Source organism: Corvus moneduloides, chromosome 2, assembly GCF_009650955.1.
Source record: "Corvus moneduloides isolate bCorMon1 chromosome 2, bCorMon1.pri, whole genome shotgun sequence".
Taxonomy (NCBI): Eukaryota; Metazoa; Chordata; class Aves; order Passeriformes; family Corvidae; genus Corvus; species Corvus moneduloides.
Window position 1 is genome coordinate 29,677,240 of NC_045477.1, and position 12,286 is coordinate 29,689,525.

Here is a 12,286-nt window from a genome sequence, read left to right on the forward strand (position 1 = left end):
GCCCTGGAGGGAAGAGTGACTCAAAAAAGCTAGTTCATGTGCAAGGATTGCCTCTCCCAGGTGCAAGAGCAATCCATCCCAACAAGCATGAATTCAGGCAAAAAATGCCAACAGGACTGCATGTTTGAACAAGGAGCTGCTAGCTAAACTCAAGACACAAAAAGGAGGTACATGGAGGGTAGAAGCATGGATAGGTAGCCTGAGAGGAACATAGAGACATCGTCCAAACACATAGACATGTGGCTGGGAAAGCCAGAGCCTATCCGGAATCACATCTGGCACAGGATGTCAAAAGCAAGAAGGGTTTCTCTAAGAACAGAAGTGGCTCAAGGAAGAGGGAAAATGTGGGTCAACTGCTGGGGGGTGCGGGGGTCCAGGTGCCACAGGCCACCTTCTTCACATCAGTCTTTCCTAGTAAGTCTTGCCTTTAGGAACACCAGGTCCTGCAGACCTAGGGGAAAGTCTGCAGCTAGGAAGATCTTCCTCATGCCAGATCAGGCGACTGAATATTTAGGCAAACTACATCATTCCATGGCCCCTGATGGAATGCGTCCATCAGGTCACTGCCTCACGCCATTTTGAGACCACTCTTGATAATCTTTGAATCATCATTGTGACTGTGAAAGGTGCATGAGGACTAGTGGAAAAGAAATGTCACTCCTCTGCTCAACACGGGAAAGAAAGAGGATCCAGGGATGTGCAGGCAGCTAAGCCTCACCTTCATCCAAAGGAGTTGTTGAGTCTCCAACTTTGGCCATATTCAAAAGTGTTCTGGCTGCGCAATTTGCTTGAGGTGACCCTGGTGAGCAGAGGGATTGGAGAATACATTCTCCAGAGGTCTTTTCCAAGCTTACCCATTTTCTGATTCTGAGGAGACACTCATTCAGCAGTACAGACATCCATGGACTACAGACAACTGACTCGTGGGTCATCACTCAGCTGGGATTCAAACTAAACCCTGCCAAGGCCTGTGTGTTCTATCTAGTTATTTATCCTTCCATCTTGCCCCACAATCTTCTGAAATTATACAGTTTGATCAACCTCAGGCAGGCCTCTAATGTTCTCTAACATGCCTCTATATTCTCTAATAGTAGTCTCAAATCTGCCATTCTCACTCTTATTTCACTTTCATTACCTCTTCAGGTATCCTATTTTCCTCATCTTCCAAGCAGATGACATGAAGACCCTAGCTTTGTTCCATACAGCTTCCCAAATACCATCCTAAAGCAAGATCAGTCTGAATGCAGCATGGAAATGCCCTTCTTGATGTGTTTATTATCTTATCTTTATTTTAAAAATGTCTTACATTTTCCCACACATTTCACTTTAGTTCTGGCCCTTTCTCTAAATATCCAAAAATCCTTTAAAAGTATCTTGGATTGTCTTCTGTCATAACCTTGTACTTTTGCTCTCTATGGATGAAGAGTGGTTTAAAAGGGCAAATTAGTCAGTTATTTTAACTTCCTTTACCTCTATTATTATTAGGTTTTGTGGATGCATTCCACTCATGCTTAATAAAGAGGAAAATAGCCTTTATGACACAAGGTACCATGTTTTACTTTGTATTTTGTATTTATACTTGCTCAAAAGGTTTTTGCCTTCATTTAAACAGTAACTGAAACCTGAATTGTGGAAACAAGCACATCCATTCTCTGCTCATGCTGCAGAGATTGGGCATAGTGAAGAGAGAAACTGGAATAGTTCCTTTTTGTGGTGTGACCACAGAAATTGTTATTAATTCCCAGGCATAGCTGGGCAAATCCATTAAAGATGGCTAAGTTGACAAATGTCATTAACGTCACTAAGGGAAAAATTAGAACTTAAAAGAGTATTTTTGCTGTTCCTACGTGAATAGAAAACAAAAAAGTTGAATTCTTAGGGAACTTTGGTTGGTGCTCAGGGTTGGCAATTAGGTAATAAATAAGGAAACAGCTAACTACTTTGAAAAACAATGTATTTCATTCAGAGGACAATGAACACTCACACTCCACTTGCTGTACCTGCTGGCTTTAGCCTGACAAAACACAATAGTATGTAGTTTTTGACAGCTCTCTTCTTATTTCTTTCTTGTTTTGAACTAGAAAATGCCTTGCCTTTGTCCCTGCTTTGGCCAAGTAAATCTACTGTACTCTTTTGGCTCTCTTTGGAAAAGCAAACATCTTCAAGCAATTCATCATTTCCCCTCATAACCTCATAATCACACTTGGCATTTAAATTCTTTCCTCTTATCATACCATTTCATGTGAAAATCTTCTGTCAGGTCCTCTTAAACTTCCTGGCACTACCCAAAAGTGTCGTTGTCACTATTCAGCCTCTTACACAAACCTTCAGACTGTCTAGCACTCATTTCTGCAGCTCTACAGATTTTTGGTATCGCCAGGTCCCACCGCTCTGATTCCCATTGATGCAGAAGGCTGCTACATGTATTTTCACAGGTACAAGGCAACCTGGTCAAAAAACAACCTTTATCCTCATATACCTCTACTAGCTCTCAGAATGTCTGGATTCAGTTAAAAAAAACCCCAATACACTTGCTTTTAGAAGTCTGCATTGATTTGTTCCAACATTTAAATCTCTGCTGCCTTTCTCTCTTCCTCTTCTTTCTAGGAACGCAACAACTGCCTGAACGAATAAGCTCCGTAGCATGTCTCTGGCAACAGACATTACTACATGCTTCAGTGAAACTTGCAGAGGAAAAATGGTCGTTCCAGGTAGTTACAGCTGTGCAGAGAAGAAGTTTCTTCACAGTCCTTTAAATGAAAACCTGACTTCTGTCCTGAGACATGAGAAGAGGTATTTGTTTACCCTGATAAGTACACTTGAAGATGCTAAAATAACTAATAAAATTTTAGTCAGGTTTTTTTTTGTAATAATATGGTAGGAGTTTAAGTTCTTTGCATTTTTGTGTGTCAGGTTCACACCTGTGAAGAAGTGTAACTTAATTAGAATTACATAATTACCTTTCATCATGTGGTTTCTGTTATCTGGAACAGCCTTCCAACATCTCTCTATACATCCTGACATTTATTTAGGTATTCACCCTCAGCACTTCAAACCTGAGCTGAAAGCAATTCCCTTCTCTTGTCTCATCTCTGTACAGTTCTTCCGGTGATTAGCATATCATATTTGCATTTCACACTATTACTATCCAAACAGGTTTTATTATTGCTATCCAAACAGATCTCATATTTCAGGTTAAGTCTTATTATAGTAAAGGACATTTTTCAGTGCCAGCCCTTCTTATTCTGGTCTCAGGCACATGGTCACTGAAGAGTAGGAACATCATGATCAGTCTGCCACAGAAAACTGTGATTGTGTAACCAAAGGATCCTATCATGCTCTGAAAAAGGGCCAGAAGACTGCAAGGGGTAAGCAAACTCCTAGAGGAACAGTGTTTTGGAGACAAAGATGGAGAGTGAATAGGTATCACAGCAAAAAGAAAAAATAGAATTATTTCCATACAGAATATTGCCTAAGATATCTCTAATGAAGGGGCAGGAGTATTTTTTGGACCAGCAACTGGAAGAAGAGAGAGGACTCTGATGTATAAGTAAGAAGAAGCTTCAGAAACTGCCAGGACTGGAGGGTCTTTTTTTGGGTCATCTTTAATTCAATAGAGAGAAAATTTTTGCTGTGGCCCTTTATTCTGAAAGTGTACCTTTTTCCAGTCTGCTTTTCTTTATGTACCCTTCTTGTTTCCCTGTGCCCTTTTTGTCTCTCTCAGCATGTAAAACCCTGAAATTTTGATCTCTGCTTGTATAATAATAATAATAATAGTAATAATAGAAATAGTAGTAATTGTTATAATAACACAACATCAACAAACAATGCTGAAGTGAAAAGCTGCTGAAGGGATCAAAAGGAGGGGGTATGGATGAGACAGGCCATGTGATGGAGGAAGCAGGGCCTAGTTAGTATGAGCTGTCAGTACAAATCGAGGGCAGCTCATCTCAAGATCACTCCTAATGATCCCAAGGAAAAGCAAGGAAAGAAAAACTGCGACCAAACACAAAAAGAAGCCACTCAGTACACACTGATGTTTAAGAAAGTTGTCGTCCCCTGAAACAGCTTTACTGCACAAGAGAAGCACCTTAGAGAGAGGCACCCAACACACCCAAGACACCCAGAGACACCAAGAGACACCTGGAAGAGCAGGAGTGGTCAGAAAAACCAGACAGAAGCAGAAGAAGAGAGTAGATTTGGTGATTCTGGGAAGGAGGAGGAAGCAGCTACTCAATTAAGTTATCTCTGATAGAGATAAGAAGGTTGACATGAGAAGCATGAAGAAAGAGAATTCTGTAGGATGTTAATAGAACACCCACCTTTCTCCAGAAGAAGCTAAAGGACTGTCTGGAATTACCACACAAATTACCCACCCACATTTTACAGTAAACAAAAGCTGATCACCCACTTGCAGCCAGCCTCTTAAGGGAACCAGGGATCCTATAGGTGCTCTGCTACTCAATGTCTGCCAGGTAACACTTCAAAGGGAACAAACAGATCAACCCCCTGGCATCTGCTAACAGTAGGAAATTAGTTGGGGGGTACATATATATTCCCTTTCTTTCCATATAATAGAAGCAGAAATGATAAGATGTGATTTAACCAAGACCATGATGCCACATCTGGTTTCACAGCACTTCTCTGGATCTTTACCAAAACCTTGTTCTGCAGGGGTTTCCACACTACACTCTGGAATCTCCTACAGGATTTGTTTCAGTTTAATATTTACACAACTCTAAATGTTTGCAGACATTTTCTGTCACTCAGTTCAAAATGCTCCCCCTCTTTCTCCTCTTCATCACATTACTCCTCATTATATCCTCTTAAACAAGCTGTGTATAATTCCTCTCCATATTAGCTTATACATGCTTGTGAAGAACAACATATGCCCAGTCTCTTAATGCTGACATTTAGCAGAACTCTATGCCTGGATGTATGTTTCTCTCCAGCTCCAGTCCTTGTAAATGATATTTACAGGAAATAGAACTCCTCTGACTGCCCACACAAGCCATTAGTATCTTAGTTTAGTTATCCCCACGGTTTAGTTTCTAGTTACAAGGATCACGACATCTTTGAATATAACTGCACAAGACATTTTAATATTTCTACCATGTAAAGAGGAAAAAAAGTTGTTTATTAACAGGAAAATAAGAAGATGAAATGAAGAGGAGTAGGGGATAGAGAAAATGAAGAGGAAATTAAGAAATGCTCACTAAGAACTTCTCTGGCAAGGTGATGCTCACAAAATCCTCGTCAAACCCTGATAGTGTCCCCTCTCTTGCACAATGAAACAACATGCTTTGTCTGACCCACAGCGCTACATCTCCCATTGGAATCTGCTCCAGGGCAGCCTCTTCCCCAAGAACCACGTTAGCTGCTAAACTTGAGTTTTTCTGCCAAGAGGAAAGAATGGAAAGCCCATTTAGATAAGGCAGGAACAGGAAGGGCAAAAGTGAAACTGCAGAACTAGCTGGGCAGCATAAAAAAAGCCACACCACACAAGTAAAAATACAAAACTCCAGGATTCAAAAGATACAAGCAAATCAAATGAGAAAGAGAAGTAGAAACTCCGGGGCTCGGATGCAGAGGTCTCCTCACCTGTCTGGCTGGTGCTAACATTGATGGTGGCAAAGTGGGGTGCTTCTGAACTCAGCTCAGTCACCAGGTTGACGGCCTGGATCTCGAAGGTGTAGTGCACACGGGCCAGGAGGTTGGAGACTTGCACGCGGCTCTCGGTCAGCCCCACCTGGCGCGGCTCGAACTGCACGCTGTCCCCGCAGCGCACGCACGGCCCCGCCGACCCCGCCGGGCACACCTTGCAGATCACGTTGAAGAAAACGTCCTTGCGGCCACCCAGGTCCTTCGGGAGGCGCCAGGTCAGCAGCACGTTGGAGCCAACAATTTCATAGCTGAGGTCACGAGGAGCAGAGGGGATGCCTAGAAAACAGAATGAAAGATCCAAATCCCATGAAAGAATGGGAGAGAGGTGAGGGAAGGGAAAAGCAAAGCAAAGGGAAAAGAATAGAAGAACAAGTTGCTTTTTCTTGTCATTCTTCCTCTTCTTTAGTTGTTTCTTTGAGCGAGGCTAAGAAAAACATTCTCTTTGCTACATCAAGCACACACTTACATAAACAAAGGAACAACTGTATTAGCACATTTTAGACAAACAAAATTATAAAGAAGGGTCTTTGTTTCAAGGGTGTGACTTTTTCATTTCCGTAGAACAGGGAAGTGCCAATCCCTTGAAATTTTAAACTTTGCACAACCTTAGTAAAGATTGCTCTCTACTGAGACCTGTAATTCTCTCCTTCGGCATCTAATATGTCTGAACTTTCTCAGACTACCGTTAACCTGTTCCATCTATTCCAGGAACTGCATACCAGTTTTGCCTGCAATTATTCCTGGTGCCAGCCAGATTCCTCAATGGCATCAGGGGTAAACTCTGACAGCTGAAAAACTGCCCATTCTGTGCATTCCAACACCTCCCGTGATGGCAGAGAGACAGCGAAGAGAAGGAGGAAAATGCAGAGGGTGAGAAGAAGGCATGGGGATGAGTGGGACAAGACACTGCAGCTAAGAAGTGAAAAGTTCAGAAAGGTAGAAGTAGGCAGCAGAACTGTGCTGCTAAACCTGGGCACAGACACAAAGCAAGACGGGAAGGGTAGGGACAGAGAGGCTGAGCTCAGTAACAGGGAGGGGCAAGTGAAACGTTATTTACAGAATATTTCCCTTTGAAGGCTGTAATGAAACCCAAGAATCCTCATTCTCACCATTACTCTGTAGTCAGGTGCAGAAGCAAAGGGAAGTTTTGGGATATTTCAAAGCTCTTGAGATGAAGGGAATTGCAACCCCCCCAAGTCATCCAGGCACATTCTCTCTCATTAACTGCCCTTGTTGCTTGCAAACACTTCATCCAAACACTTACCAGTGCAGGGAGCATCAGAATCGTCTGAAGCAGATCGATAGTACCGGTTCTGACACACACACTCCCGGGAACCTGGCAGTGGAGCGTGGCTGTGGGCAGGGCACAGATGGCAGGGCTCATCTCCCACAGATACTTTAAAGAAACCAGGGGGACAGGCTAAGAGGAGGAAAATAAGAGAGGCAGAAGCAGGAAAATCATTAATTCAGATTTCAGAAACACTGTAACCTTATTTACATTCAACTCGTGCTGCTACTGCTGGGAGAAGTTACTGCATAGAGCCACTACCAGTTTTGGTTCTTTATGGAGCATATTTTGTTCAAGCTGCAATTTCAAAACAGTTTATTTTATTCTATATGTAAGTGTTTAGATTGATTTCACTGGCAGATGAAAGAGAACCAGCAGAGAACTGAGACAGCTTTGGCCACCTCAAATAATTGTCTTCTCATTATTCACTCAAAGAGCTTTTAAACTGGAGAATCCAAAGAGCCCAGCCAAGTGATTTGTCTTGAAATATCTAACAGCTACCCACATCTCCTTCCCCCCACCTAACACAGCCACAAAATTGGATTTTTTATGCTGCCTACAACAGATTCATTACTTTAAGTCATATACACTACCATGGCTGATTAAGCATTAAAACTAAGAGCAGACACTAAGATTGGCAGTCCTGTTTTTTTTCCTGTAGGTCTGAAAACTTCCCAGTAATGGATAAAAGCACGTTAATTAGTCAAATGTAATCTGCATAGGAACATGTATTTGCAACAAGCTGAAACAAGGATGGAAATCCATCCCATGGGGAAAGAAAATGAAAAATAACTTATTAACAATGTGAGAGTATGGTACATTCTAGGTTTGGCAAAGATGCCTAACAGGAGGTGCTTGGACCTAGTACTGAAGTGCTAGGATACAGATTTTACTGTTTTTATCTAAGTTTTCTAAAGTTGATTTTCTACATAAATAGATACAGCTCTTTTAGATTTTATGGACTAACAAAACTCAGGTAAAAATTCATTTGCAGCTGATATTTTGTTCATTAATTTCACAATAAAAAGCATTTACAAGGAATGGGAAACTTTCAGATAGATACCATATAAGCATTTGATGTCAAAAGACACAAGGGACACCCTCAAGAGCAGAACTGTCCTAGGGGTGACCATAAGCAGAATATTCCAAAGGACTGTGGATAGCAAAAAGTTATTTAAAAGAAGCAAAGCCAGTAAGAGAAGAATACTGTGTAGAGGCGTTATATGAAATCAGGATCATATGTGCTCAATCCCCTTTGCGGTTACAGGCGCAGTCCACAAATAACAGCCCATAACAGCTGTGGAGTCCCATCAGGTTTATGCCTCTTGTATTACTTCATCTTCTCTGTTGAAACTCTTCTTGGATGCAGAGCAACCTCCACATGAACAGAGTGTTAAGTCCTGGAACAGGTCGGACCATAAAGGGGACTTCAACAACTCTGAATAAGAGCTGTTAGATAGGGGAGCACTGTTTCTTCCCAGCACTCAAAAAACGACAACAATCAGCGCGTGATACGTTGCCATTTGGAAAGGAAAGGGGAAGAAGAGACTGTAATCTTCTTGTGATGGATGATGGTTAGAAAAGTGCAACTGCCTTTGCCTTCAGGCCTTTATCCAGCAGAAAATCAAACTAATTCTCATATGGAGAGCTATGTCCGTATGTTCATATGGACAAAAAAAAGTATGTAAGATTTTATCCACTTTATAAATTACACACCTTTCACTCAATTTAAGGCTCTCTGAACAGCCACAGATGTAGAATATAATTTTTACACTTCTTGGCAAATGCACCTGTACTGAAACCATGAGTAGTATGAATGGGAAATTCTCATTCAATGCACTGCATAGTCATTCCACCAAAATTTCAGGGATCTTTCTCTGTTTCAAATTTGAGAATGCTGAACTTAATGTATCTTTATTTGCTTAAAAGTGATTTTATCTCATCTGTTTTTTCTTGCATCAAACTCCTTCTGAGCCCTTGTCGAGGCTTAGAACTAATGGCACATTCATTCCACTTGTCAAGGTAGACCCTGCAGAATGGTTCTTTTCTTTTATTCAGTATTACAGCCTGATATCAAGTGGGACAACGATCTTCCTGCTAGTCACAATAATGAAAATGAACAGGTAATGGTAATGTCTGTCATGTATGTGATGCTAAAGGGAAATCTGCAGAGGGTACAGACTTTACCCCGCCATATAAAACCACATTTACCCTACAAGGACGGTGCTAAAAGAATTCAGATAGATTCACCTTTAGCCCAATTGCAAATCATATGGAAAGCTAGCAAAGCTGTGAATGAAGAATTTGTCTGGCATTTAGTAAATAAAACTAATTTAAAAATAAACATGTTGTGTAAAAATAAATAAACATTTATTTTTACACAGTTCTTTGAAGTCTACTGGCAATTTGCTGTTGAGCTTGGAGATGCAGGGATGAGGTGTGCAGAGATAGCACGCTGTTGATGAGTTAGACAAAGGGAGTAAGCACAAGTGCAGTGTTGTAGGTTTTATGCAATGGAACAAAATGGTGCAGCACCTCCTCAGTAAAGAAAGCCAGTCTATGTGAGTAATGATGCCTTTTCCTGGTCTTAAAATCAAGAGTCAGACACGGTTAGAAGGGGAAAAGGGATTTTACCTTGGTATTTATTTTAAGGATCCTTAGGTGCACTACATCCAGGTCAAATGCACCTCAATGCACACAGCAATGCACCCCCCAAAAATCTGGTATAATATTCTAGGTCTTACTAATTAGCATATCTATCAAAGATTGCCCAATGAGAGGCTCAAATGAGCCTCCCCCTCCCCAAGGAACCTTCCCCTGGATGGTTCTATCTTAGTTTACAAATTGTTCTGGAGAGGACCCTGGGGTCTGGGGCTTCTAAGATGGTTAGTCTCCTAACATAACAAATAAGTCTAAGAATGTAGGCTAAAAACCACTAAGAATACAAAAGCTATAAAATGGTATATAGAAGGGGTATAAAAGAAAAGGCAAAAAATCATCATGGCGTCAGTAAGAGCACCTCTATTGCTTAAAAGGCCGTGCAAGATTTCATCAATGCTATGGGCAGTCACTCCAAGTGACCATAAACATTCAAAAGCTGCTTCTAAAAACCAACCAACCAACACACAGAGCAAGAACACAAGCCTTTGCACAGGGACATGGTGTCAGCTAACAATGTTATCTGTTCCTATCACTGATGCAGGACACTACTATAGAGACAACACTGAAATAGTTATGTGTAACAAACACTAGTGATCAAATACTTACACCTGTGCTAATTGCCTCACAAAATCTAATTTCACTGTCCATGCACTGTGTTTGACATTATATGTCAGAACCATATGCAAATGCAGGTCATTGCTGTCTCCCCTAGCACTGCCCAATGTCCAATGCCTTTTGTCTTGTCCCACTGAGGCGACTCCTTGCTACCTATGAGACGTCTTACTCGTTGAGGCAGCATCTATTTGTGACTGCAATCCCAGAACGGTAAGAGTCACTCAATGAAGAATTGCTTGTTTATGCTCAAGAGTAAGGACAGCATGAGAACAGGCGACTTCACAGTAATTTACATGTTTAAAAAAGAATATTTCCACCAACTAAAGTAGCAGACTTCTGACAAAACCTTCAAATATGAGCAGCAGACAAAAAAAGGAAAAAGAAAAAAAAAAAAGCCTAAGCACATTTAAGAAGGAACTTGGCCCATTTCTGAATCGATTTTGATACAGTTGCCATTTACAGTAAAGTAGCAGAATTAATGTAAACACATCTCCTCCTTCCAACATCTCCAGGTCAAATATTCCCTTGTCCTTTATTTAACTTAAGCAGAAGAAGCCACATAGTCTCATTAATAAGCACTATACTTGAGCTGAGTAAACTGAACAAATAAAATTTCACTGCAGCTGTTCCAGCAAAAAAACGAATTTCAGTATTATGTTCACATGTCCTATGTGCTAGACCAGAGTAGACTGATGTCTTGGCTACACCAGGGCATCTCAGAGGGCTTTCAATATTTATCTGTGAAAAACTGGATCGAGCTGAGGGCTGACAGCTGGAATCAGCCTCCCATTCAGAGGCACTGATCTTCAAGGGGGACTACAGCTACCTTACTATCTACTGGAGGAGGAACACAGCAGGGTAGAAGCGTTTCAGGAAGTTCCTGGAAAGCATCAGGAACTACTTCCAGACCCAAGCAATAGAGGAGACAATGAGGGGAGGTGCCCCCTGGACGTGATGCTCACAAACAAGGAAGGGCTCGCTGGTGATGTGAAGGTTGAAGGCAGCCTTGGCTACAGTGACCATGACATGTGGAGTTCAAGATTCAGAGTGCAGTGAACAGAGCAAAAAGCAAGCTCACAACACTGAACTCTGGGAGAGCAGATGTGACCACCTTGGTGATCCGGAGGAGTCCTGTGGGGTAATGCTCTGGAATGAAGAGTGACTCAAAAAAGCTAGTTCATGTGCAAGGATTGCCTCTCCCAGGTGCAAGAGCAATCCATCCCAACAAGCATGAATTCAGGCAAAAAATGCCAACAGGACTGCATGTTTGAACAAGGAGCTGCTAGCAGAGAAAGGAAGCACATGGAAGGCAGAAGCACGGACAGGTAGCCTGAGAGGAACATAGAGACATCGTCCAAACACGTAGACATGTGGCTAGGAAAGCCAGAGCCTACCTGGAATCACATCTGGCACAGGATGTCAAAAGCAAGAAGAAGGGTTTCTTTAAGAACAGAAGTGGCTCAAGGAAGAGGGAAAATGTGGGTCAACTGCTGGGTGACACAGGTCACCTTCTTCACATCAGTCTTTACTAGCAAGACCAGCCTTTAAGAACTCTAGGTCCTGGAGACCTTGGGGAATTTTGCAGCAAGGAAGATGATCTTTACCTTCTACGCAGCTTTAGTGAGGGTACACTTGGAGTCCTGCGTTGAGTTCTGGGCTCCCCAGTACACTAGAGACAGTAACATATTGGGGAGAATCCAGCAAAGGGCCATAAAGATGGTTAAGGGGATGGAGTATTTCTCACAGGAGGAGAGGCTGGTAGAGATGGGACTGCTCAGCCTGGAGAAGAGAAAGCTTCCAGCAATCTCATCAATGTACACAAATAGTTGAAGGGAGGATGCAAAGAGGACAGAGCCAGGGTCTCTTCAGTGTTTCTCAGTGACAGGCCCAGAGGCGAAGGGCACAAACTGAAACACAGGAGGTTCCCTCTGAACCCAGGAAACAATTTTTTACCATGAGAGTGACCGAGCACTGAAGCAGGTTACCCAGAGGGGTTGCAGAGTCTCCCTTCTTAGAGAATTTCAAAAATAGTCTGGACCTAGTGCTGGGCAAATTGCT

General features: G+C 42.0%; 1 protein-coding gene across 4 annotated transcripts in view; it reads right to left on the minus strand.

The window, feature by feature from the left end:
* Nucleotides 1–12,286, minus strand: part of LOC116439391 (ephrin type-B receptor 5) — a 77,559-nt gene that overhangs the window by 25,290 nt on the left and 39,983 nt on the right. For all 4 annotated transcript variants that reach the window (XM_032098856.1, XM_032098855.1, XM_032098854.1 and 1 more), the window contains exons 5-6: nt 6,929–7,084; nt 5,602–5,940 (exon numbers count right to left, since the gene is read on the minus strand). In XM_032098856.1, the coding sequence (XP_031954747.1) occupies nt 5,602–5,940; nt 6,929–7,084 (495 nt within the window). The remainder of the gene's footprint in view (nt 1–5,601; nt 5,941–6,928; nt 7,085–12,286) is intronic.